Source organism: Oncorhynchus kisutch, linkage group LG23 (genome assembly GCF_002021735.2).
Source record: "Oncorhynchus kisutch isolate 150728-3 linkage group LG23, Okis_V2, whole genome shotgun sequence".
NCBI lineage: Eukaryota > Metazoa > Chordata > Actinopteri > Salmoniformes > Salmonidae > Oncorhynchus > Oncorhynchus kisutch.
In genome coordinates, this window is record NC_034196.2 from 14,604,159 (window position 1) to 14,629,133 (window position 24,975).

The 24,975-nt window shown below is 42.0% G+C and overlaps 2 protein-coding genes across 15 annotated transcripts in view; both read left to right on the forward strand.

Moving 5' to 3' along the window:
* The first annotated feature begins 7,553 nt into the window (after window positions 1–7,553).
* On the forward strand, window positions 7,554–12,494 carry rab36 (RAB36, member RAS oncogene family). The gene is made up of 11 exons (XM_020458169.2): window positions 7,554–8,129; window positions 8,653–8,772; window positions 9,710–9,795; window positions 9,915–9,989; window positions 10,088–10,189; window positions 10,313–10,377; window positions 10,627–10,678; window positions 10,783–10,864; window positions 11,052–11,142; window positions 11,570–11,686; window positions 11,890–12,494. Exons 2-11 carry the CDS (start codon window positions 8,695–8,697, stop codon window positions 11,949–11,951), a joined length of 810 nt encoding a protein of 269 aa, XP_020313758.1. The 5' UTR covers window positions 7,554–8,129; window positions 8,653–8,694; the 3' UTR covers window positions 11,952–12,494.
* A 1,395-nt stretch (window positions 12,495–13,889) lies between these two features.
* The window catches only part of depdc5 (DEP domain containing 5, GATOR1 subcomplex subunit), a 28,425-nt gene continuing 17,339 nt past the window's right edge, over window positions 13,890–24,975 (forward strand). For 3 of the 14 annotated variants that reach the window (XM_031802399.1, XM_031802400.1, XM_031802401.1), the window contains exons 1-21: window positions 13,930–14,736; window positions 14,844–14,931; window positions 15,018–15,064; window positions 15,222–15,307; window positions 15,411–15,494; window positions 15,608–15,657; window positions 15,781–15,850; window positions 15,976–16,054; window positions 16,231–16,292; window positions 16,637–16,706; window positions 16,804–16,876; window positions 17,041–17,144; window positions 17,252–17,326; window positions 17,438–17,572; window positions 19,226–19,287; window positions 20,732–20,805; window positions 20,991–21,060; window positions 21,155–21,191; window positions 21,290–21,407; window positions 21,502–21,734; window positions 21,885–22,085. In XM_031802399.1, the coding sequence (XP_031658259.1) occupies window positions 14,682–14,736; window positions 14,844–14,931; window positions 15,018–15,064; window positions 15,222–15,307; window positions 15,411–15,494; window positions 15,608–15,657; window positions 15,781–15,850; window positions 15,976–16,054; window positions 16,231–16,292; window positions 16,637–16,706; window positions 16,804–16,876; window positions 17,041–17,144; window positions 17,252–17,326; window positions 17,438–17,572; window positions 19,226–19,287; window positions 20,732–20,805; window positions 20,991–21,060; window positions 21,155–21,191; window positions 21,290–21,407; window positions 21,502–21,734; window positions 21,885–22,085 (1,873 nt within the window). In that variant the 5' untranslated portion in view covers window positions 13,930–14,681. Of the gene's footprint in view, window positions 14,737–14,843; window positions 14,932–15,017; window positions 15,065–15,221; window positions 15,308–15,410; window positions 15,495–15,607; window positions 15,658–15,780; window positions 15,851–15,975; window positions 16,055–16,230; window positions 16,293–16,636; window positions 16,707–16,803; window positions 16,877–17,040; window positions 17,145–17,251; window positions 17,327–17,437; window positions 17,573–19,225; window positions 19,288–20,731; window positions 20,806–20,990; window positions 21,061–21,154; window positions 21,192–21,289; window positions 21,408–21,501; window positions 21,735–21,884; window positions 22,086–24,975 lie in introns of all 14 variants that reach the window. The other 11 variants (XM_020458455.2, XM_031802404.1, XM_020458453.2 and 8 more) reach the window with 8 other exon arrangements.

Here is a 24,975-nt window from a genome sequence, read left to right on the forward strand (position 1 = left end):
AAACATGTCGTTAGACCAAGTATTAACCGGCGATCACATAACATGTATAGCAGCAGAATCGATGCATTATTGCTTCATGAAGTAAGCTCACATGGAATGATAGAAGTTTCTGAAAAATTTAAATAATTTCTCTTCCAGCTCATCAAATAACAATGCATTAAAATGTGTTAAAATGCAATGCATTTTAGTCAATAATGTATCAAGTTTCAAGTGTAATTATTAGTTGTATGTGCAGGATACGCATGGCAGGCGTCGTACAATGAAATGCTCACTTGCAGATTCCTTCTCAAACAAATCAAAAATAAAATAACATTTTATTAGTCACATGCTCTGAATACAACAGGTGTAGATCTTACAGTGAAATGCTTACTTATACGCCCCTAACCAACAATGCAGTTGAAAAAAATATGAATAAGAAATAAAAGTTACTAGTAGTTAAAGAGCAGCAGTAAGATAACAATAGCGAGACTATATACAGGGGGTACCGGTACGATAGCACCTTCATCTGACACCGCCTGGTATAGTCCTGGATGACAGGAAGCTTGGCCCCAGTGATGTACTGGGCCTTACGCACTACCTTCTGTAGTGCCTTGCGGTCGGAGGACGAGCAGTTGCCATACCAGGCAGTGATGCAACCAGTCGGAATGCCTTCGATGGTGAAGCTTTAGAAACTTTTGAGGATCTGATGACCCATGCCAAATATTTTCAGTCTGAGGGGGAATAGGTTTTGTCGTGCCCTCTTCACGACTGTCTTGGTGTGCTTGGACCATGTTAGTTTGTTGGTGATGTGGACACCAAAGAACTTGAAGCTCTCAACCTGCTCCACTGCAGCCCCGTCAATGAGAATGCGGACATGCTCAGTTCTCCTTTTCCTGTAGTCTGTAGTCCACAATCATCTTCCACAATCATCTTCGTTGTCTTCGTGATCAAGACAACGAAGATGATTGTGGACTACAGGAAAAGGAGAACTGAGCATGTCCGCATTCTCATTGACGGGGCTGCAGTGTGATCAAGACAACGAAGATGATTGTGGACTACAGGAAAAGGAGAACTGAGCATGTCCGCATTCTCATTGACGGGGCTGCAGTGGAGCAGGTTGAGAGCTTCAAGTTCTTTGGTGTCCACATCACCAACAAACTAACATGGCACACCAAGACAGTCGTGAAGAGGGCACGACAAAACCTATTCCCCCTCAGACTGAAAATATTTGGCATGGGTCATCAGATCCTCAAAAGTTTCTAAAGCTTCACCATCGAAGGCATTCCGACTGGTTGCATCACTGCCTGGTATGGCAACTGCTCGAGAGGTTGTTGCCCTGGCACCACATGGCCAGGTCTCTGACCTCCTCCCTATAGGCTGTCTCATCGTTGTCGGTGATCAGGCTTACCACTGTTGTGTCATCATCAAACTTAATGATAGTTTTGGAGTCGTGCCTGGTCATGCAGTCATGGGTGAACAGGGAGTATAGGAGGGGACTGAGCACGCATCCCTGACAGGCCCCTGTGTTGAGGATCAGTGTGGCGAATGTGTTGTTACCTACCCTTACCACCTGAGGGTGGCCCGTCAGGAAGTCCAGGATCCAGTTGCAGAGGGAGGTGTTTAGTTCCAGGGTCCATAGCTTATTGATGAGCTTTGAGGGCACTATGGTGTTGAACGCTGAGCTGTAGTCAATTAATAGCATTCTCACATAGGTGTTCCTTTTGTAAAGGTGGGAAAGGGCAGTGTGGAGTGCATCATCTGTGGATCTGTTAGGGCGGTATGCAAATTGGAGTGGGTCTAGGGTTTCTGGGATAATGGTGTTGATGTGAGCCAGGACCAGCATTTCAAAGCACTTCATGGCTACAGACATGAGCGCTACAGGTCGGTAGTTATTTAGGCAAGTTACCTTGGTGTTCTTGAACACAGGCACTATGGTGGTCTGCTTAAAACATGTTGGTATTACAGACTCAGACAGGGAGAGGTTGAAAACGTCAGTGAAGACACTTGCCAGTTGGTCACTGCATGCTCGCAGTACATGTCCTGGTAATCCGTCTGGCCCTGCGGCCTTGTGAATGTTGACCTGTTTAAAGGTCATACTCACATTGGCTGTGGAGAGTGTGATCACCCTGTTGTCCGGAACAGCTGGTGCTGTCATGCATGTTTCAGTGTTATTTACCTCGAAGCGAGCATAGAAGTAGTTTAGCTCGTCTGGTAGGCTTGTGTCACTGGGCAGCTCTTGGCTGTGCTTCCCTTTGTAGTCTGTAATGGTTTGCAAGCCCTGCCACATCCAACGAGCATCGGAGCCGGTGTAGTACGATCTTAGTCCTGTATTGACACTTTGCCTGTTTAATGGTTCCCCGGAGGGCATAGCAGGATATCTTATAAGCTTCCGGGTTAGAGTCCCGCTCTACTCTTTAGCTCAGTGCGGATGTTGCCTGTAATCCATGGCTTCTGGTTGGGGTATGTATGTACGGTCACTGTGGGGACGACGTCATCGATGCACTTATTGAGGAAGCCAGTGACTGATGTGGTGCACTCATCAATGCCATAGGAAGAATCCTGGAACATATTCCAGTCTATGCTAGCAAAACAGTCTTGTAGCTTAGCATCAGCTTCATCTGACCACATTTTGATTGACCGAGTCACTGGTGCCTCCTGCTTTAATCTTTGCTTGTAAGCAGGAATCAGGAGGATAGAATTATGGTCAGATTTGCCAAATGGAAGGCGAGGGAGAGCTTTGTATGTGCCTCTGTGTGTGGAGTAAAGGTGGTCTAGAGTTTTTTCCTCTCTGGTTACAAATTTAACATGCTGATAGAAATTTGGTAAGACCGTTATGTTTCACTGCATTAAAATCCCCGGCCACTAGGAGTGCCGCTTCTGGGTGAGCGTTTTCCTGTTTGCTTATGGAGGAATAGAGCTCATTGAGTGTGGTCTTAGTGCCAGCATCAGTCTGTGGTAGTATTTAGACAGCTACGAAAAATACAGATGAAAACTCTCTAGGTAGATAGTGTGGTCTACAGCTTATCATGAGATACTTTACCTCAGGCGGGCAAAACCTTAAGACTTCCTTAGATATCGTGCACCAGCTATTGTTTACATAAAGGCATAGTCCGCCACCCCTCGTCTTACCAGACGCCGCTGTTGTATCCTGCCGATACAGTGTATCAACATACAGCTGGCTGATTATAATGTCGCCGTTCAGCCACGACTCAGTGAAGCATAAGATTTTACAGTTTTTAATGTCCCATTGGTATTTTAACCTTCCCCGTAGGTCATCAATTTCATTTTCCAATGATTGCACGTTAGCTAGAAGAGCGGAAGGCAGGGGGGTTTATTCGATCGCCTACGAATTCTCAGAAAGCAGCCCGACCCCCGTCCTCTTTTTCTCCGACGTCTCTTCAAGCAAATGACGGAGATTTGTTCCTGTTCCTGGGAAAGCAGTACGGCATTCACGTTGGACTCGTCGGACTCGTTAAAGTTAAAAAAAAATATTCTGCCAGTTCGTGTTGAGTAATCGCTGTCCAGAAGTTATTTTCAGTCATAAGAGACGGTAGCAGCAACATTAGAAACAATGCAAAAAAACGAACATAAAAACACAATCGATTAGGAACACATAAAACGTCAGCCATCTTCTCCGGCACCGTCACTGATTGCAACAACAATAAGACAACAATAAGAAATAAAAAAAGATATGAATACAAACATAAAATAAATGGCTCAGTTGAACAGAATAAACATTTTAGCATAAGTATAATACAGGAAGGAACAATTTATAGTATTTACACGTGTATTGGGGAAGGGGGGGGATGGGGGCCAGTGATCAATGGGGGCCAGTGATCAATATAATAAGAGTCTGGTTACAGCAGTTGTGATGTGTGTGTAGCATGAATGTATATGTGTGTGTGTGTGTATATGTCTGTGTCGGTGTGTGCATGTGTGAGTGCATGTGTGCTCAGGTGCGTAGAATCAGAGCAGTTGGTCAGTCCAGTCCAATCCAAGTGTTCCACCATCTGATGGCTTGTAGATAGAAACCGCCTCGGAGCCTGTTGGCATCACACCTCATTCTCCGATACCGTCTGCCCGACGGTAAGGGAGTGAACAGCTCGTGGCTGGGGTGTGTAGGGTCTTTGATAATGCTGCGTGCCTTCCTCAGGCACCCGTTTCGAGTAGATGTCCTGGGTGGGTGGGAGCACGATATATATCCATCCCTAATTTCTACATCTCAAATTATGCTGATTGAGCTATGCAGCTCTGAGGGGGAGGATGCTCAGTCTGACCCTCAGCAGATGACCAGAAATTACTATTCCAGACTGGGGACTGGACAGTGGCTGTAAGAATCTGATTCCTTCATCTCAACCCTGACCTAATGACCCTGTAGCCGCACATGGTTTTAACCTTGTTGAGATCAAAGCCTCATCTATAGAGAGAGAGAGAGAGAGAGTCTCCATCAATACTCCTATTTTGTGAGTATGGCTATGGAGGAATAGTAATAGTGGCCATTTGTTTGAGTTTTAGATGTGGACTCCAATCAAGTTGTAGAAACCTGTGGTAAATTCAATTGATTGGACATGATTTGGAAAGGCACAACCTGTCTATTTAAGGTCCCACAATTGACAGTGGATGTCAGTTTAAAAAAAGACAGTGGATGTCAGAGTGTCGAAGGCACAGATCTGGGGAAGGGTAACAATACATTTCTGCAGCATTGAAGGTCCCCAATAACAAAGTGGTCTCCATCATTCTTAAATGGAAGAAGTTTTGAAGAAGCTTCCTAGAGCGGGCCACCCGGCCAAACTGAGCAATCAGGTGAGAAGGGCCTTGGTCAGGGAGGTGACCAAGAACCCGATGGTCCAGCCAAAGCCCAGACATGAACCCATTCTAACAGCTCTGGAGAGACCTGATAATAGCTGTGCAGCAACGCTCCCCATCCAACCAGACAGAGTTTGAGTGGATCTGCAGAGAAGAATTGTAGAAACTCCCCAAATACAGATGTGCCAAGCTTGTAGCATCATATCGAAAAAGACTCAAGGTTGCAATCACTGCCAAAGGTTCTTCAACAAAGTACTGATAAAGGGTCTGAATACTTACGTAAATGTTGTTTCAGTTTTCTATTTTGTATAAATGAGCAAAAATGTCTAAAAACACGTTTTTGCTTGTTATTATGGGGTATGGTGTGTAGATTGAGGGGAAGTTTTTAAAAAAAATAAAAAATTTAGTAGAAGGCTGTAACGTAACAAAATGTGGAGAAAGTGAAGGGGTCTGAATACTTTCCGAATGCACTTTTTATTTCAGGATGTGTATATTCCTTGGTAGCAGGTAACCTAGTGGTTAAGTACATTGGGCCAATAACCAAAACGTCGCTGGTTCAAATCCCCAAGCTGACTAGTTGAAAATCTGTTGATGTGCTGTTGAGCCAGGCACTTAACCCCAATTGTTCCTGTTAGTTGCTCTGGATAAGAGTGTCTGCTAAATGACTCAAATGTAACCCAGAAAATATTCTGAATTTATTTACACATCACAGTTTTGAAAACATAGCTTGTCCCCCCAAAAAAGTGGTCTCTTGGTACAACTTACCCCATGTATTGGATAAGTTAAGCTGCCTACAAATGTATTGAATGAAATATTACCACAACCTTTTTTAAAGCATGTGTACCTTTATTTCCCAAACACAATTGAATACTATCACAATAGCTTTTTTTGTTGTCTTTTAAGCATTTAAAACATATTTAACATAGACTTAACACCTAACAAAGACTTTGTACTATTTTTTTTTACACTTTTAACATAGGCTAGGCCCTGTTGTTACCTCATATCCCAGCAACAAGTCTGAGAAGAAAACACTTCAATTTGATCAACTTGCTATTGGCTCAACCATTGGCTCAACTTACACAAGGGCAAACATTTTGACTATATTAGCCCACACAACTACAAGGATGCACTTTTATTCTAGGTTCAGGACCTCATATTGAAGCTTAAACAGACCAACACAAAACATTTATTTGACTTGGTGGAAATCTTTTTTTTTTTTTTTTTCACCTTGACTTGCTTACCACTTTTTCCATGTGGTTTCTTCCTTCACAGACTCCATGAAATGACGGCCTCTTCCTAAACATTTGGTCAAATTCCAAATTTTCGGTATGATTTCCTAGAAACAAGGGTGGCTCAACTTACCTGTTTGGCTCAACTTACCCCACTCTCCCCTACAGAAAACATTAGAGTTACTGGATGATAGGAGAGGTGGTTATGGGTGTATAATTGAAAGTGTATGGAGAACAGACAGACAGGACCGTCAATGTTCAATATTATCCATCCATCAAGGAATTTTTTACATTTTAAACTCAATATGTCTTACAGTAGATCCCATTGCAAAGGCAAGAACCACTGTGGTATCCACAGCAGACTGACCATCTATAGTATGAATGTTCACAATGTTGTTGGTGGGCAAAGTGGAAACAATGCGGAACATTGTATTAAATTATAACATTTGAGAGTCTAGAGCAATGTTTCTGGAGCATGCTTTGTGTTTCCACCAGAAATGCTCTTAAGGCATCTACTGGTGTTGAAGAGCAAATGGCTTCATATCTTTTATATGCTTTGTATCTTGTTGTTGGAACTCCATGGGATCACAACTAGATTTATATAGATTTCTGTGCAATTTGCAGCTTATGACAGACACCTCAAAAGGCTCTGTGCTCAAATGATCACAGTAAAGTGCAGTAGAAATAGAAAACGACTGAAAATGCCATTTGCCAACAGAGGTGTTGAACATACACAATATTTGCATGAAACAAACACAATAACAGGCCCGAGTTCTATGCTGAAAAGCAGAGGGGACACATGAATGTCGATTGAAAAGTCATCTTCCAGACGGTGTGATATTGTCCTCTACTAAATTGCCTATCTGCCACCTGTCTGTCCTGTCTCTGTCACTGATAGACCCAAATGGCCTTGCAACAGGATAGCATTAACATTGGGGAGGTGAGAGGTGCAATTAAGCCTCATACACTGCCTTACAGTCCATCATTATTGATCAGTGATGAAATGGAATTACACCTTGGGTGAAAGGGAGCTATTGTCCCACATGCATTTGGTTAGTGGACATGAGGACATTACTTGGCACTGACAACACTTTGGCACAGATCCTGATAAGGCTCCAGGCCTGGGACCTACTTGACAGTTGGACAATCCTTTATAATAATAAGATAGGAAGATAATGTAGGTAGTAAGTGGGGTAAAATCAAACCTGTTTTGCATGACACAGCCAGCAGTATGCATGGGTGGCTCTGTATCTAGACCTCTGCTGCCTCCCAGTGGCGAGAATGGAACTTGCAGCAGTTCACGGCATACTGAGAAGACACCTGTCTGAGAACAGAGGTGGGATATTATTTAATAAATGTATGTAACATTGCCCACCCCCCACCAGCCAGATAATTGCCTACCTGTGCCCACTTAGAAAAAGTGCTTAGCAGTGAGTGGCCTCTACATGTCTCCCCACTGAGACTCTTCCAGCTGATGAGCCAATACATTCTTAATGAGAGGGAAATTAAACCTCTCAGAGCTATGGATCATTTCAATGATTGGTCTTATTAACTGCCTTCTCACAGACAGTTTCATCTGCAGTCACCTGGAGGTCCAAAACGATCAATTACATGTTTCTCTGTGTCGTTTTGAGAGCTTGTGTGTTCAAACATGCTGACGAGAGAAGAGGGAGAGAAAGAGAGACCATTATTCTTACTACAGGAAGTGCATAATACTAGCAACAAAATCAAACACATACAGGAATTCGTATCAATGCGAATAGATGGAATAGACTGCAGCTAGCTGCACACGGCCCTTGTTTTCACAGGAGCAGCATACCCGCTTTGACCTAACGTAATTTAGAATTCTACATGATTCCAGCTACTGGAACATCCAAAACATGTTTGTTAGAATGGCCACATTCCACTCGATACATGTGACATGTTAATAGCCAAACAATCGTTGAATTTTCGCGTTTCTGCTTGGCTGCCATGCTTTTATCACATGACAAATATCCCCGTAGGGCACTGAAAGGTAGTTGTCATGGAGATGAGGGGTAGATCTGATGCTTGCAGCTCGAGATTCAAGTGAACGATTTTTTTTAGCAGCAACGACGGAACAGTTGACAAGAATCCGTGAGTAGTTTACACATCATTATTGATTTCAATGTACACGGTACTATGTTGCGGATACTTTCATTGGCCAAATGTTGCCATCTCATTGCGTCCTGCTATATTGTAGCGTAGCCACTTTGTGTTCTAGAATATAGAAGAGTAAACAGTCATCATAGCTAGTTTCCACCGCAGTACTTGCACACACAAGTCTAGATTCTCCACACTTCATAGTATTTTTTATTTATTATCACTGTCGCTGAACATACCTTTTTTGTTCATCCGAGAAATGTTATCGTTGAGTCATCTTCAGAGCTTTATGTAGGCTATCTAAATATTATATGGACACTGGAGTTTAAACCTTAGGCCGCTGAAGCCTAATTTGTGCACGGCCTACATAATAATGAATGTGAATCCCCTTCCCTAAAACACTCCAGTATGGTTATTCACACATCATACTGCAGTGTTTTAGAGAAGGGGGTGCACCCTTCACAGGAGCCTGCACACTTAATATAGCTAATCAGTACATTGCCCTGGTCATGGCCAGGATTCTAGTTCACAGGCAGACCACCCACACAGCCTTACCAAAATGCAGGAGATGAGGAACGGGATGATGCACTTCCCACCACCTGTGAGCAGAGACCGGGTCATATCCAAGTTCCCAAAGGTACCTGAGCACACACCAGCAGCCTGCTACCAGCCTGCTACTAGCCTGCTAGCCATCTGGATCAACTCAAACCTACCATAATGTTTTAGTGGCTCTGGTGTACCGTTTGTTAAAAGTCACAAGTGCTGTCATTCAAAACAGGTTGGAATGGAGGGGTCAAAAGTATGTGGTTGATGTTATTGAAACCGTGTGACATCCACACAGGGGCTTACAGTTGTCTGAGTGTGTGTGATCACAGGGCTGGCTATTTCTGAAAACAGCACTAATAAAGTTAATGTTGTCTACTAACCTACTGTACCCAATGAAGCCTCTCTGTCAGCTGTTGCTGAGTAGGCCCAACTCATAAGTTCAAACAGCATGCAGTGACACCTAAACTCTCCCTGGTCAGGACAGTATTCTGAGTAGATAATATAGGACCACAATAGAAACAAATGTATTGACTTTTTTTGTATATGTATCCTCGACAATGTATCTGTTGCCTGATGTTAACATTTGATGTATTTTAAATAGTCTCGTCAAATAAGTAGTGAAGATGTAAATTGCCAGGGCTGTAAAAGCTTCAAAGGATGTTGTACACATACTGTGTTCCTAATACGCAAGGATTTAGCTATTTCCCCCACAGTCTCCTGGTGCCGTTTCAAAAGTAGATTAAATTAAAAGTTCAGGGGAGTTTGAGTGACATTTTTCAAGCCTGGATATGAGAAGAGCTTTTACAGTAATGTCAGCAGGAATCACTGGAACAGCAAGACTTTGTAGACAGCTGGTATTTTCATGACACACCATTAAAAATGCCTTCAGTCTGTCATAACAAAATAAACATCAGTGCTGCATTATTGTTTTCATTACAGATACCAAACAATGCACTTAAACTCTTCTGTGTGATTGTACATCAGAGAGTGATGTCTGTTATTAACGTTGAAGCGACTGTTGTTTCCAGTGTTATACTCCACAGGCCTGTCTGCAGATTAAGGAGGATTGGGATGCCAAGGCTGCCTGCAAAGAAAGAACTGACAGGCATCAGGGGTGAGTTGCCTGGTTAGATGTATTGATTGATTAATGTCTGACTGATTCACTTATTGATTGGTATTGGATTTATCTGGAAAAGCAACACTGGATTTAGCTGTTCTATATTTCCTTTGAAGATGGGACAGACTGAAGATGTCCAAAGCAGTGGTTGTTGGTGACCTTAATGTGGGCAAGACCTGCCTAATAAACCGGTAAAGTATTCGGCTTGCGACCTGGCTGCTATATCATCTTCCTTTTAGGTGGTAAACAGCCTTCTAACATGTTTGTGTATTCTGTTCTGCATTTTCAGGTTCTGCAAAGATGTATTTGACAGAGACTACAAGGCTACCATAGGAGTGGACTTTGAGATTGAGAGGTTTGAGCTCTCAGGAGCTCCATTCTCCCTTCAGATGTGAGTGAGGGTCATGCTCTGGTTTGTTTGAATATGTGCTTTATTATTTTATTAGAAACTTGTGATTCTTTACTTGTATTCAAATGTGATTCCCCCCCCCCCCCTTCTCCTTCTCTTACATAGCTGGGACACAGCTGGCCAGGAAAAATTCAAATGCATCGCTTCAGCATACTACAGAGGAGCTCAGGGTAAGATAGAGACAGCCAATGAGATGCCTTTGGCTGCGTTTACACAGGTAGCCAGATTCTGATCTTTTTTTCACTAGTTTCACAGCTCTGAAAAAATCTGATATGATTGGTCAAAATACTAATTAGTAAAAAAAAAAAAAAAAAAAAAGATCGGATTTTTACTGCCTGTGTAAAGGCAGCCATTGTAGACTAGGGAAACCCTGAGGAGTTCACTGTTGCTGTATCCAAGCCTCTGTGTTTTTATTACAGTGATAATCACAGTATTTGACATGGCAGACATTAAGAGCTTGGAGCACTCATGGTAGGTTTATTTAATAGAATATGAAATCAAGAGAGAGCACAAAGATAAATCTGAACAATCAAAGTAAAATGTCCTCTCAAATGAAATGTCTCTATCTCTCACAGGCAGTGGTTAGATGAGGCCATGAGGGAGAATGAACCTGGCTCCTGTTCTGTTTTCCTGGTCGGAACCAAGAGTGACCTACTTGTGAGTGCACAAACATGTACATGGTTCTTGGCAGATAGATAGATATTGTAGATGGGCACACATAGGTGTATAATATGCTTCCCCCCCCACATCCGTAATGAAGAACCATATCCATTAGCTCTGTCTTTTGGCTCCTTTCTATGCTTTCAAATACAATTAATTAATCTTTTCTCTCTCTGTGCCCAAGGCTCCAGAGGAGCGCCAGAGGACTGAGAGAGACGCCATCAAGATAGCAACTAAAATGAAAGCTGAGTTTTGGTCTGTTTCGGCCAAGACAGGTACAGACCGGAGCAAAAACCCCTATTATAACATGACACCAGGACTTCATTGCGATGTTCAGGTTGACGATAGCATATCAAATGTTATTGGTCACATACACATGATTAGCAGATGTTTATGCGAGTGTAGCGAGATGCTTGTGCTTCTAGTTCCAATAGTGCAGTAATATCTAACAAGTAATCTAACAATCCCCCAACAATGACCTAATATACACAATAATAGCTGTGGTTTTAGAGACCACAGGATAATTACATAGAGATGGTCTCCAGGTGTGCAATGTGCTTATTGTGTAATCAGTGGTTAAGCTGTTTCACTGTATGGAGTGTGTCTGGGCCATGTGCAATCAATGCAGCTGCTGGTCTTGTTACTGTAAATAAGCATTTTGATGATATGATAATGACACTCACTATCGGTGTGACTGTGTAGGGGAGAACGTGCAGGGGTTCTTCTTCCGGGTGGCATCTCTGGCCTTTGAAGACTCTGTACTGAAGGACATGGAGAAAGGGATCACCTCCACTCGAATAGGAGGAGGAGACAGCATTAGTAAGAGACAACTCAAAGGACAACAGAGGGGTTTGGGTCAGAGAGTGTAGGTGGAGGGAAATATATAGAGAGGAGAATAGTGATTGTATATTTAAAGCTTTGGGAATAAATATGTTGTCAGTTGCTTATCTCTCAGATAGACTTGAATTGAGGTTGGAAATGACAATACTCTGTATTTATGTTCTTGGTATCTTTCCCTTTAGAATCTGACAGAGCCAACCTGGAGGAGCCCCAGTCCAGAGCAGTGAATACGAATTGCTGCTGAGAAAAGAGAAGAGGACTTGAAGTAGGAGTCAAGAGAAGGAAGGAGAGTGAGATGTGTAGAAAGATGTTGAAATAGTGGATTTTAAAAGTGGAAAGAGCTGTGACTGACATGTGCCTCTTTTTCTCAGTCTTCACTGGTATCATTCATACGTGGACACACACGTGTCTACAGCCTTTATAATCATCATTTAGTACTGCCATTTTGGGATGTAATGTATCAACTTCCTTGATTTTAACCCGGTCATCAATGACCTTTATTATATGCATTGTAAAGTATTTTATGAATTCAGTATTTTGTCGAATTTAGGAAATTAGGGTGCATTTCAGACTCATTTGTAGAAGTGGTTTGATAGTTTATGTAATATACTGTATTATCATTATGTATTGTGTAGCCCTAACATTCTGCAGATACATTTACAATAATTTGATTGCGTATTTTTGTTATTACTGCTAACCTCGTTCCTAGGCTGAATTGTTTCTGCACAGAGACAGAGCTGGATGGTGATGACATTACCCCTAATCAAAATAAAGTTTCATATTTTTGTATGGGTCTTCATGACATCTAAATATCTCAGTTCCTTTCACTGGATGACTCTAACTTAGTGAAGTGCTACAGAGCTAGTTACTGACCGAGTTCACAACTGACCAAAAACAGTGACAAAACAATTCAGCAAGAAAGAACAGTTAGCCACTGCATTTACACAAACAGTAAATTCAAGAAATACAAATGCATGAACTTAAAGAATCACCTCAATGGAGGACAGGTTCGATAAGCTACAACATTGTGTAACATGATACAGTGCCTTGCGAAAGTATTCGGCCCCCTTGAACTTTGCGACCTTTTGCCACATTTCAGGCTTCAAACATAAAGCTAAAAAAATAAAATAAATAAAACTATTTTTTTTGTGAAGAATCAACAACAAGTGGGACACAATCATGAAGTGGAACGACATTTATTGGATATTTCAAACTTTTTTAACAAATCAAAAACTGAAAAATTTGACGTGCAAAATTATTCAGCCCCCTTAAGTTAATACTTTGTAGCGCCACCTTTTGCTGCGATTACAGCTGTAAATCGCTTGGGGTATGTCTCTATCAGTTTTGCACATTGAGAGACTGAAATTGTATGTTTAATTTAGTGCAATTATACTCATTTGCCATGGGGCAGAGAGGAAATATGCAGTTTTACAGCAAATTTCCTGCAATTCTACATATTATACCATAGGGTGGAGAGAGTGACTAACAAATCAATGGGGGCTCTAATTCGACCTTGATTACTACAAGTTTAGATAGCTGGCTAATTTACCAATCTATAAATGTTTAGCTGCCATGGGCTAATTGAGTGACTATCAGTGACTGACACAAGAGAAAAGAGAAAAACTTTTGACGCACAAACAAATGTCAAAATTACATATTGTGTATTCTACTATTCTACCTCGCAACAGTAAATTGAGTCCCCATCCCTGGCCAATGGAGACTAGAGTCACAGAGGAAGTGAAAGCGATAACTGTCCAAAATCTGTCTTCTCCAGAAAGTGGCGTAATTGTGGCGTTTTTTTTATGGAGGTCTATGAGAGTGTCGAATTTGGTTAACAAAAAAATGAATGGCTTATTTGCTACTTGTGGCTTATTTGACCAAATAGAAGTTTCCTAATGATTAGGTTGTTACGAGCGTATTGATATAAGACATTGTCTAGAATGGTCTTGCCTCCTCTATACTGCCTTCCATTGTTGAAGAAACGTATTTCCATTGTTAGAGCGAACACTAGAATATGTGGTTAATATAAATAATCCGTGCTAAAGTGCACGGGAATTCAAATTAAGCACACCAACAGTGTGCTCGTAAATTCATTATGGAGTGCCAGAGAGCGGGTGTTCGTAAATCCAGAGCGTTGTCAGATTGTCCGTTGGTAAATTCGGAGCATTCAGAGCGCATACTGGACACTAGTCGAGGAGTAGGGTTGATCCGAGCGTTCTAACCTCACAATGGCAATCAAGCTAACATTGGCTTGCTAGCTACTTCAAGACACAAATGAGAGAATAATTCACTCTGACCATTTTACTCTCCCGTGCAGAAGTGGTTTAGGCTGTTTCATGTTATACAGAGCGTTGGTGACTGTAACTGTGCTGCTGACAACAATTTAATAACGTTTTTTTGCCGACGTTTACCGACACCGGTCTTATTCAACCGGTGTTGAGCGTTCGAACGCACTCCCAGTAGCCAGTACCATTTGGTACTCTGTATTGCGAACACCCAATCAGCTAGCGTCAACAACTGACAAGAAACCAATCGTTGAATGACTTTATAATCTGTGGGCGGTTATACTCCATGTTTTGCAGGAAGTTGAACCCTCGCTGTGCAGTAAAAACAACAATATACGACACGTCTAATTTCAATAACGTTTAACCTATTTTTCATATTAATGCGTTGTAAAGGCAAGTCTGACCTTCATCCAACTTTTGTGTGCATTGTCTCACGTTGTGTTTCCAGGTAGATGTGAGCTTTTAGCAAGTTACAAGTTAGCTGTAGCAGCTAACGTTAGCCACCATCACGAGACCGTCAAGTCAGTGGTGTCCCATGCGTGGAGCTCTGTGTTACTAAAAGGGTGTTATTTGTGTCTACAAAACTTCTCGTTTCTTCGGATTGATATAGAGTTGGGTGTAACCGAAAGGTTATATAACATGTGTTCTTGGTAACATGCATTCGGTGTGCCTTCTTTAGCTTGTTCATCATGAAGAATAAAACATACAAACTTGTGGTGCACAAGAAAGGCTTTGGAGGCAGTGGTGAGTGAATTCCTTTCAGTGACGGTGTAAAACGGTTCACAGTGTTTTATCATGTGTTGGGTGAAATTAATGCTGTTTTGTCGTTGACAATAACCCCTCATACACAGATGATGAGCTTGTGGTGAACCCCAAGGTGTTCCCTCAAGTTTCCCTTGGGGACATAATTGAGATTGCACACCCCACAGATGAATACAGGTGAGGATGCATGTCAAGAAGTTATCTTTTGCCTGGGTCTATATGTTGGTCCAAAGTTATGATAGATTCTCCTCATTTTCCAACAGCCCTCTCTTGCTGCAGGTGAAGAGTCTCAAAGAAGACCTCCAGAAAGGTCAGAAAGCATGACGAATTTCCTCCAGATTTAGAGGAAGCCCCTATAGAACCTAGCTAGTGAACTGATCAATATCCCATTTGATTGTAAATGACATGCACAAGGAACGCTCATCAGTAAATCTGCCTAAATACAATGCATTCATCCTCTCCTCCAGAGACAATCAGTGTGGACCAGACGGTGGCGCAAGCCTTCAAACTCCGGGCATACCAGGATGTCGTTGTAAACATTGTGGATCCAAAGGTGTTTTTTCTATTAATCATATTTCCAATAGTATTTGATTGAATTACAGTATTCAAGCTGATTTTTAAAGGGAGCTCATGCTGTATATGGATTTCTGTGTTAGGATGTAACTCTGGACCTCGTAGAGCTCACGTTCAAAGACCAATACATTGGAAGGGGAGACATGTGGCGACTGAAGAAGAGTCTGGTGAGAGGGAGTCTGTTTGAATACCTCTGTATATGCTGTTGGTGTTTTGTTAAGGTAGCCTACTTCTTGAATCTGTGCCTATTAGAACTTCATTAACATTCTATTTATCTTAGGTGAGTACCTGTGCTTATGTGACCCAGAAAGTGGAATTTGCAGGGATCAGGTATGCAATACCATTCTTAACATATTAATAATAATAAATATGTTATTTCATGTGTAAATATGTTTTTATGTTATTATGTCCCTTACTGTCCCTTACGTTGTATCCTGTCTCTGTTACCCTCAGAGCCCAGGCCAGTGAGTTATGGGTGAAAGGAGAGAAGGTCACCTGTGGCTACATCAGTGAAGACACCAGGGTAAGCAATGTCACTTTCAAAAGTAACTGTCTATTAAGATATTGCAGGACACTGTATGTAGTTACTAAATATGTTCTCCAGTCTCCCTACGATAGTGCCTTTCATATTTGTGGTGTTTAATGCAGGTGGTGTTCAGGTCGACCTCTGCCATGGTGTACATCTTCATCCAGATGAGCTGCGAAATGTGGGACTTTGATATCTATGGTTAGTTTCTCTTCTATCCCAGGTTATCAGGTGTTGGTATTGTTGAGTGTGTGAGATTGAGGCTGTGTTTCTTCTGTCTTGAGTGAGTGAGTGGGTGGTTTACTGAGATTGGCATTGAGCAGTGAGCCCTGTAGTTTGTCAATGAGGAGGAAAATAAAGTTTTCATTTGTTTTCAGGGGATCTCTACTTTGAGAAAGCAGTCAGTGGTTTTTTGTCTGATCTTTTTGCCAAATGGAAGGTTTGTGACTTATGTTCTGTGTTACACTTGCAATGCTTAAACCATTAATTAAACTTAATCAACACATTTCTAGGCATTAAACCAGGAGTGGGCAACTCCAGTCCTCAAGGGCCTGTTTGGTGTCACACTTGTTCTCCATCCCTAGCAAACACAGCTGATTAATACAATTGCATTTTAAACTGAAGATCATGGTTAGGTGATTATTGGAGTTGGGTGTGTTAGCTGGGACTGGGGCAAAACTGTGACACCAATCAGGCCCCCGAGGACTGGAATTGCCCACCCCTGCATTAAACAATGCAGTTCTAAAGGTATTTATCCTAGTGAGATTTTGTTGACTTTTTCAGGAGAGGTATTGCAGCCATGAAGTGACAGTGGTGCTTTTCTCACGCACTTTCTACAACGCTAAAACCTTGGGTGAGCCCTTTTATTTCTGTTTTCATGAGACATCAGGAATATCACATGCTAGCTATTATTAGATTAAATGTTCTGTTTTTCTTCCCACCTTCTGTAGAGGAGTTTCCTGAGATATTGAGAGGTTCCATCAGACAGGACCACGAGGGCCGTTTCTATGAAGATTTCTATAGGTTTACTGTCTTCCAGCCTCATTGTCTATTTCAATTATATTTCCACAATGTCCGTTTTTGTATGTCTACTTATTTCTAGTTTTAGTTACCAGTTGGAACTTTTTTCCTCATCTGTCAACGGTCTGACTGACTCATGGTGTTTCTCTTGTGTTGTGTCTTTGTAGGGTAGTGGCTCAGACTGAGAGACGTGATGAGTGGACCTCTCTACTGGTCACCATCAAGAAGCTCTTCATCCAGTATCCTGTCTTGGTGCGGCTAAAAGAAGCAGGTAATGAATCAGACACAACTTTGTACATTTAATGTCATGAGCAGGGCACTTGAACGTTAACATATTATGTATGTTTACTTGTGTACATGTGGTTATTTTTGTGATAGTTGGTTTCCCCTCCGGCCATAACTCTACTGCTGCTCAGGGGAATTACCTTGAGGCCATTAACCTGTCTTTCAACGGTGAGTGCGTCATCTACTCATTATTTTGTGTGATTCTCAGTGTTCATATTGAGCCACATATTATCTTGTCTCCTTATGACTTTCAAAAATACGGTCCTGTGCCTTTTACAGTCTTTGACAAGCACTATATCAACCGCAACTTTGACCGCACCGGTCAGATGTCTGTGGTCATCACCCCGGGGGTGGGCGTGTTTGAAGTGGACCGACTGCTCATGATCCTAACCAAGCAGCGCATGATTGACAATGGTAGGTAGTTATAACAACAGTAATAGGATGAACAGTCATATGCAAAGTATTCAGATCCCTTCACTTTTTCCACTCTTCGCTACGTTACAGCCTTATTTTAATCCTCAGCAATCTACACACAATACCCCATAATGACCAAGTGAAAACAGGTTTTGAAATGTTTTGCTAATTTATACGACGAAAAAAAACAACACACAAACGTATTTACATAAGTATTTAGACCCTTTGCTATGCTACTCGAAATTGAGCTCAGGTGCATCCTGTTTCCATTGATCATCCTTGAGATGTTTCTACAACTTGATTGGAGTCCATCTGTGGTAAATTTAATTGATTGGACATGATTTGGGAAGGCACACACCTGTCTATATAAGGTCACACAATTGACAGTGCATGTCAGAGCAAAAACTAAGCTCCGAGACAGGATTGTGTCTAGGCTCAGGTACCAAAACATTTCTGCAGCATTGAAGGTCCCCAAGAACACATTGGCCTCCATCATTCTTAAACCACTAAGACTCTTCCTATAGCTGGCCGGCTGGCTAAACTGTGCAATCAGAGGAGAAGGGCCTTGGTCAGGGAGGTGACAATGAACCCGATGGTCACTCTGACAGAGCTCCAGAGTTCTTCTGTGGCGATGGGAGAACCTTCCCGAAGGACAACCATCTCTGAAACCCTCCACCAATCAGGCCTTTATGGTAGGGTGGCCAGACGGAAGCCACTCCTCAGTAAAAGGCACATGACAGCCCGCTTGGAGTTTGCCAAAAGGCACCTAAAGGACTCTCAGACCGTAAGAAACAAGATTCTCCGGTCTGATGAAACCAAGATTCAACTCTTTGGCCTGAATGCCAAGCGTCACGTCTGGAGGAAACCTGACACCATCCCCACAGTGAAGCATAGTGGTGGCACTATCAGGCTGTGGGGGTGTTTTTCAGAGGCAGGGACTGAGAGACTAGTCAGGATCGAGGCAAAGATGAAATGAGCAAATTACAGAGATCCTTGTTGAAAACCTGCTCCAGAGTGCTCAGGACCTTAGAATGGGCTGAAGGTTCACCTTCCAACAGGATAATGACCCTAAGCGCACAGCCAAGACAATGCAGGAGTGGCTTTAGGACAAGTTTCTGAATGTCCTTGAGTGGCCCAGCCAGTGGCCGGACTTGAACCTGATCAAACATCTCTGGAGAGACCCGAAAATAGCTGTGCAGCGACGCTCCCCAACCAACCTGACAGAGCTTGAGAGGGTCTGCAGAGAAGAATGGGAGAAACTCCCCAAATAAAGGTGTGCCTGGCTTGTAGCGTCATACCCAAGAAGATTCGTTGCTGTAATTGATGCCAAAGGTGCTTCCATAACGTACTGAGTAAAGGGTCTGACTACTTATGTAAATGGTATATTTCTGTTTTTTATTTATTTTTTATAAATTTGTGAAAATGTATAAAAACCTGCTTTTGCTTTGTCATTATGGGATATTGGGTGTAGATTAATGAAAGAAAAAAAATGTAATCAATTTTAGAACAAGGCTGTAACCTAACAAAATGTGGAATGAGTCAAGGGGTCTGAATACTTTCCGAAAGCACTGTACATTGTTGATGCTCATAAATGATTTGCTATTAGGTGATAGAACTAAAGTGATTTTTCTGACATTTGTTTTCCTTTGCCAGGTATCGGTGTAGACTTGGTGTGTATGGGAGAGCAGCCACTTCATGCAGTGCCTCTATTTAAGGTGAGATGGACTGAACCCAAATATAAGCTCAGAGGTTAAAGTTCTCCTCCACTGCAACGGATTTCTGTAATATGGATGACGCATGAGGGTTTTAGTAAACAATTGTATTTTCTATTATTATTATTATTATTATTATTATTTATTATTTATTTTTAAAGCTCCAGCCACACTTGAACATCTAAAACTAGAAAGTTTGGAGAAATTATAATGGCCCTATGAAATTATAATGGCCCTATATGTTTTCAAATAATTGCCATTTTTCTTGCCCGCAAGTCAATTCTGACAAAGAAATCTGTCGTAAAAAAATCTGTGCGACCCTCCCAATGTTGCCCTCGAGCCAAAAAGTTTGCCTGAGATGGACTTACGTTTCAGTCATGGATAAAAAAAAATCTTGAAACCCTGGAAATGCCTCAAGCCTCATTATTACCAAATGATTTGGACTCGAGTCGATGTGCAGCAGACCTGTTTTAACGGCTTTGTGGAAGGGGAACAAATAGTTACTTTGGCGGTGACCTCATCTATTTGAAAACAGATCCTCAAAAATGACTACTTTTTAAAACGATTTAAATACAGATCTCAGAAAGTGACTACTTTTAAAAAAAATAAGCAGAAGGCAGTTTTGGGATATTTAGTTTCCTTTCAAAACATAATAGCCATATTTTGTTACTTTTAGCATTCTCATTAACACTTAACATTAAACTGTCCTTGTGCCTGTTTTAATAAAAATCTCATTACTTTTTGAGCAACATTTTATTAGCATGCATAATACTTTGGTCAATGCATTTGAATTGCATTGCAATGAGCTGAGTTTTGTAACTACTGTACACAAGGCATAGTTACTGTTCCTTATTCCAATTATGTAATAACTCCATTATTATAAAGCAGTTTCCAAAGTCCTATATAACAACTTCGCTTTTTTAATAATCACTAAGTTACTACACATGTATAAGAACTTGATGTCAAGTGTTACTGTATTACCTTACTAATTTACCTTTGTCAATCATTTTGAAGCTGCTAAAATGGTCTACTCTAATGTTGAGGTGATTCCATGTCCGCCATGTATTTAATTCAAGACTGTAGGCTATATCTATGAGCCATCCGAACCATGTGTTTTATTATATTCAGACTAATTCAACTAACTGTTGTAGTTTTCAAATAACTTTGAAACTTTAAAATATGATTTGGTTTTCTGAGACCTGTATTTGAATATCAAAGAAAATACCTGCCTTTTAGTTGAAACTGTATATAAATTATATTTGACTTTGAGTATTTGAAGAGTTGGTATTTTCAAATAAACTACAAAATATAACTATTTTCTTCCCGGGTTTGATGTGCAGATACAGAATGTCTGTTATTGCTACCGTTTTCTGAGGTATGATTTTGTACTATATGTCACCGTCTTTGTATTGGATTATTACTGTATTTTCCCTGTGATGTTGACAAGCTGCACAACAGGACAGTGCCTGGAGACTCACGACTGGGTGATGACTACAACCTGCCCCACTGGATCAACCACAGGTAAGACCAGACACAGCTTCTGGATAGAGATGGAGGAGGACAGAGGAAGGGTAATATGGATAAGCGAGGTTAATATATTTCAGGATGGGAGACTGTTGAATATTCCTGGTGAAGAAATGAATGGGTTTTAGAGAAAGGAAGGGATGTTTTTCTAATGTTATCTCTTTCTGTTACCATGACCACAGCTTTTACACATCCAAAAGCCAGAACTCCTGCAGCTGCTTCACTCCTCGCATCAAGCTGGCAGGACGCAAGGTACATATATAGACCTAATCCAGATGCAGCCAATATTTTGACTTTTAGCTTACAGCTCACCTGTCATTTATTTTCTCCATTTGTTTACTTTTAGCTCCATGCAGAAAAATTCAAGAACAACAAAGAGCACAGTAAGAGAGGATGTGTTTATTGATTAAACCCCCCTGCGATGAACTATCATTCCCTTTTCTTCTCTAACAAACGGTGCCTCTTCTTCATTGCCTCTCAGCTCTTGGGGCTCCGAAGGACGAGAACAGCCTTCCCATCCAGGTGGACTACGATGCCCATGATGCACAGGTGTTCAGACTCCCCGGGCCGTCCCGAGCCCAGAGGAGCACCAACTTCAGGTGCCGCTCAAACACAACCACATATTTATTGCACACTTCCAATAAATAGAGTTAAGAGTAAGGATAGGAGTAACTCAGTGTGACGGTCTTCTAGGGTGGTCCGAGAGAGGGAAGTGAGTGGAAGGAGAAGCTGGGGGTCTGCGGATGTGAGTGGTGTTCTAGGGGGCGGTGTGTCCCCCCCTGTCCGCTCTTGTGGGCCTGACGAGCAGCGGAGCCTGGCCTCTGATGACAGCCTGGGCAGGGTGTCCAACATCCTGCTGATCCCCCGTCTGCCCCCAGCCCAGTACGGAGAGGTCAGCAGCTCCCTGGGCTACACCAGCACCAGAGGTACCAGGAATAAACCCCTTGTATGAGTGATTAGTGTGATGTTTAATCGTGAGGGTGTGGTTTCGATTCATGTGCTGAGTAGCCATAAGTGTTTATTTCAACTGTGCTAATGTCTCTGTCTGTCTCTCTGTGTCTCTCTCTCTCTCTCAGAGTTGTTGGAGAAGATGATGGAATCTCAGCGGGACTCCAGTGCTCCGGGGAGGTTCACTGTGGGGAGTGCTGAGTCCACCCTCCATGTGCGCCCAGGGGGCTACACCCCTCAGAGGGCCCTCATTAACCCCTTTGCCCCCTCACGCATGCCCATGAAGCTCACCTCCAACCGCAGGCGCTGGATGCACACCTTCCCTGTGGGTGAGGACACAAACACACACACACCATCATCCACTTAGAATTAAACACAGACTCAAACCCGCTAGTTGAAACTTTTTCTGTGTCTCAGAATCCGCATCAGCCAATTAAAATCTTTCACGTAGTTCTCATGATAGAATGCTGAATGTTAGCTTTTCCCTTAAAATAACATGGCACATTTAGCTCTGTTCTGTTCCAGCTGGGCATGATTGTTTTCTGTAATTCTGCATCGACCAATTACAAATGTTGACGTAGTTGGATGTGATATAATTTTTGTCATAAGAGTGTCCTTAACAGAGGTCAAACGGCAACATCTGCTAATCAAACACGCAAAATGTCAACTGGATGATTAGCTCACAGTGTAGCGAGCCTGGCTCCTGGTCATTTTAGCTGTTTGCGGCAAGTTCGAATCCCGGGTGAGAGACAGTATGTTTTTCCTTTGAAATGTAGATTTATTGTGTGTTGCGAAGGGAAGTGCATCCAACACATTGAAAATGAAGATTAAGAATACATTTAATAAGGAGCTGTATCTTTCTTCAGCCTTGTAGACAAGCTCTGCTAATAATCAAGTGCATTATTTGAATCGAGCATCGAGGACCAGCAGTGAAATGTTTTGTCCTTTAGCAAAAAAGCTTGGATGTGAGGGAGCCTCGAACCCGCGGTTACTGTACCCTGCAAATTCACTGTTTAGCAGCGTATGCCACCTGGCAGTGATTGTAGTGGAGGTACATGACAGCTATTTGACAAGACCATGAGGCTCTTTGATGGACGATAAACTCAAATGTTGTATAGACCGCCTTGATCTTTTTCCCGTAAAAGCATATAAATGTCTGTAAAACGGATAAGGAAAAATGTGGGGTTTTGTCATATTAAATTTTATTCTAACGTTAGTATCTACAGTGGGGCAAAAAAAGTATTTAGCCAGCCACCAATTGTGCAAGTTCTCCCACTTAAAAAGATGAGGCCTGTAATTTTCATCATAGGTACACATCACAGGCAAAATGAGAAAAAAAAATCCCGAAAATCACATTGTAGGATTTTTAATGGATTTATTTGCAAATTATGGTGGAAAATAAACTTTTGTTATTGACCAAATACTTATCTCAATACTTTGTTATATACCATTTGTTGGCAATGACAGAGGTCAAACGTTTTCTGTAAGTCTTCTATAGTTTCTTGGTCTTCATAGGTTACTTGACACTTGGTATTCATCGGCTACTTGACACTTGGTCTTCATAGGTTACTTGAGTGTCACGGTTTTCACACACTGTTGCTGGTATTTTGGCCCATTCCTCCATGCAGATCTCCTCTAGAGCAGTGATGTTTTGGGGCTGTTGCTGGGCAACACGGACAAACTCCCTCCAAAGATTTTCTATGGGGTTGAGATCTGGAGACTGGCTAGGCCACTCCAGGACCTTGAAATGCTTCTTACGAAGCCACTCCTTTGTTGCCTGGGTGGTGTGTTTGGGATCATTGTCATGCTGAAAGACCCAGCCACGTTTCATCTTCAATGCCCTTGCTGATGGAAGGAGGTTTTCACTCAAAATCTCACGATACATGGCCCAATTCATTCTTTCCTTTACACGGATCAGTCGTCCTGGTCCCTTTGCAGAAAAACAGCCCCAAAGCATGATGTCTCCACCCCCATGCTTCACAGTAGGTATGGTGTTCTTTGGATGCAACTCGGCATTCTTTGTCCTCCAAACACGACGAGTTGAGTTTTTACCAAAAAGTTATATTTTGGTTTCATCTGACCGTATGACATTCTCCCAATCTTCTTCTGGATCATCCAAATGCTCTCTAGCAAAAATCAGACTGTCCTGGACATGTACTGGCTTAAGCAGGAGGACACGTCTGTCACTGCAGGATTTGAGTCCCTGGCGGCGTAGTGTGTTACTGATGGTAGGCTTTGTTACTTTGGTCCTAGCTCTCTGCAGGTCATTCACTAGGTCCCCCCGTGTGGTTCTGGGATTTTTGCTCACCGTTCTTGTGATCATTTTGACCCCACGGGGTGAGATCTTATGTGGAGCCCCAGATCGAGGGAGATTATCAGTGGTCTTGTATGTCTTCCATTTCATCATAATTGCTCCCACAGTTGATTTCTTCAAACCAAGCTGCTTACCTATTGCAGATTCAGTCTTCCCAGCCTGGTGCAGGTCTACAATTTTGTTTCTGGTGTCCTTTGATAGCTCTTTGGTCTTGGCCATAGTGGAGTTTGGAGTGTGACTGTTTGAGGTTGTGGACAGGTGTCTTTTATACTGATAACAAGTTCAAACAGGTGCCATTAATACAGGTAATGAGTGGAGGACAGAGGAGCCTCTTAAAGAAGAAGTTACAGGTCTGTGAGAGCCAGAAATCTTGCTTGTTTGTAGGTGGCCAAATACTTATTTTCCACCATAATTTGCAAATAAATTCATTAAAAATCCTTCAATGTGATTTTCTGGATTTTTTTCTTCATATTGTCTGTCATAGTTGAAGTGTACCTATGATGAAAATTACAGGCCTCTCATCTTTTTAAGTGGGAGAACTTGCACAATTGGTGGCTGACTAAATACTTTTTTGCCCCACTGTAAGTCAAGGATGTATCATGAAATATTGACACACTACACTTATGACCGACCAAGTGAAACAAAAGTCACATTTGGAGGTTTCAAGTATCTCTGGTGGCCAAGTTAAGCTATTTTAAGAAATGCCGTTAGGTTGGTGGATATATAGTCTAAGATCTTTGATAGGCTGATGTGGAATTTGTTACAGGAAATAATCACTGCCACCTGGTTAGGTTAGCATAGGGCTAAATGTGCGAGGTTATGTAATGGGAACAGCTAACATGTAGCATTTCAGCACGTCCAACTACATTGACGATTCTAATTGGTTGATGCTCATTTTGAAACAA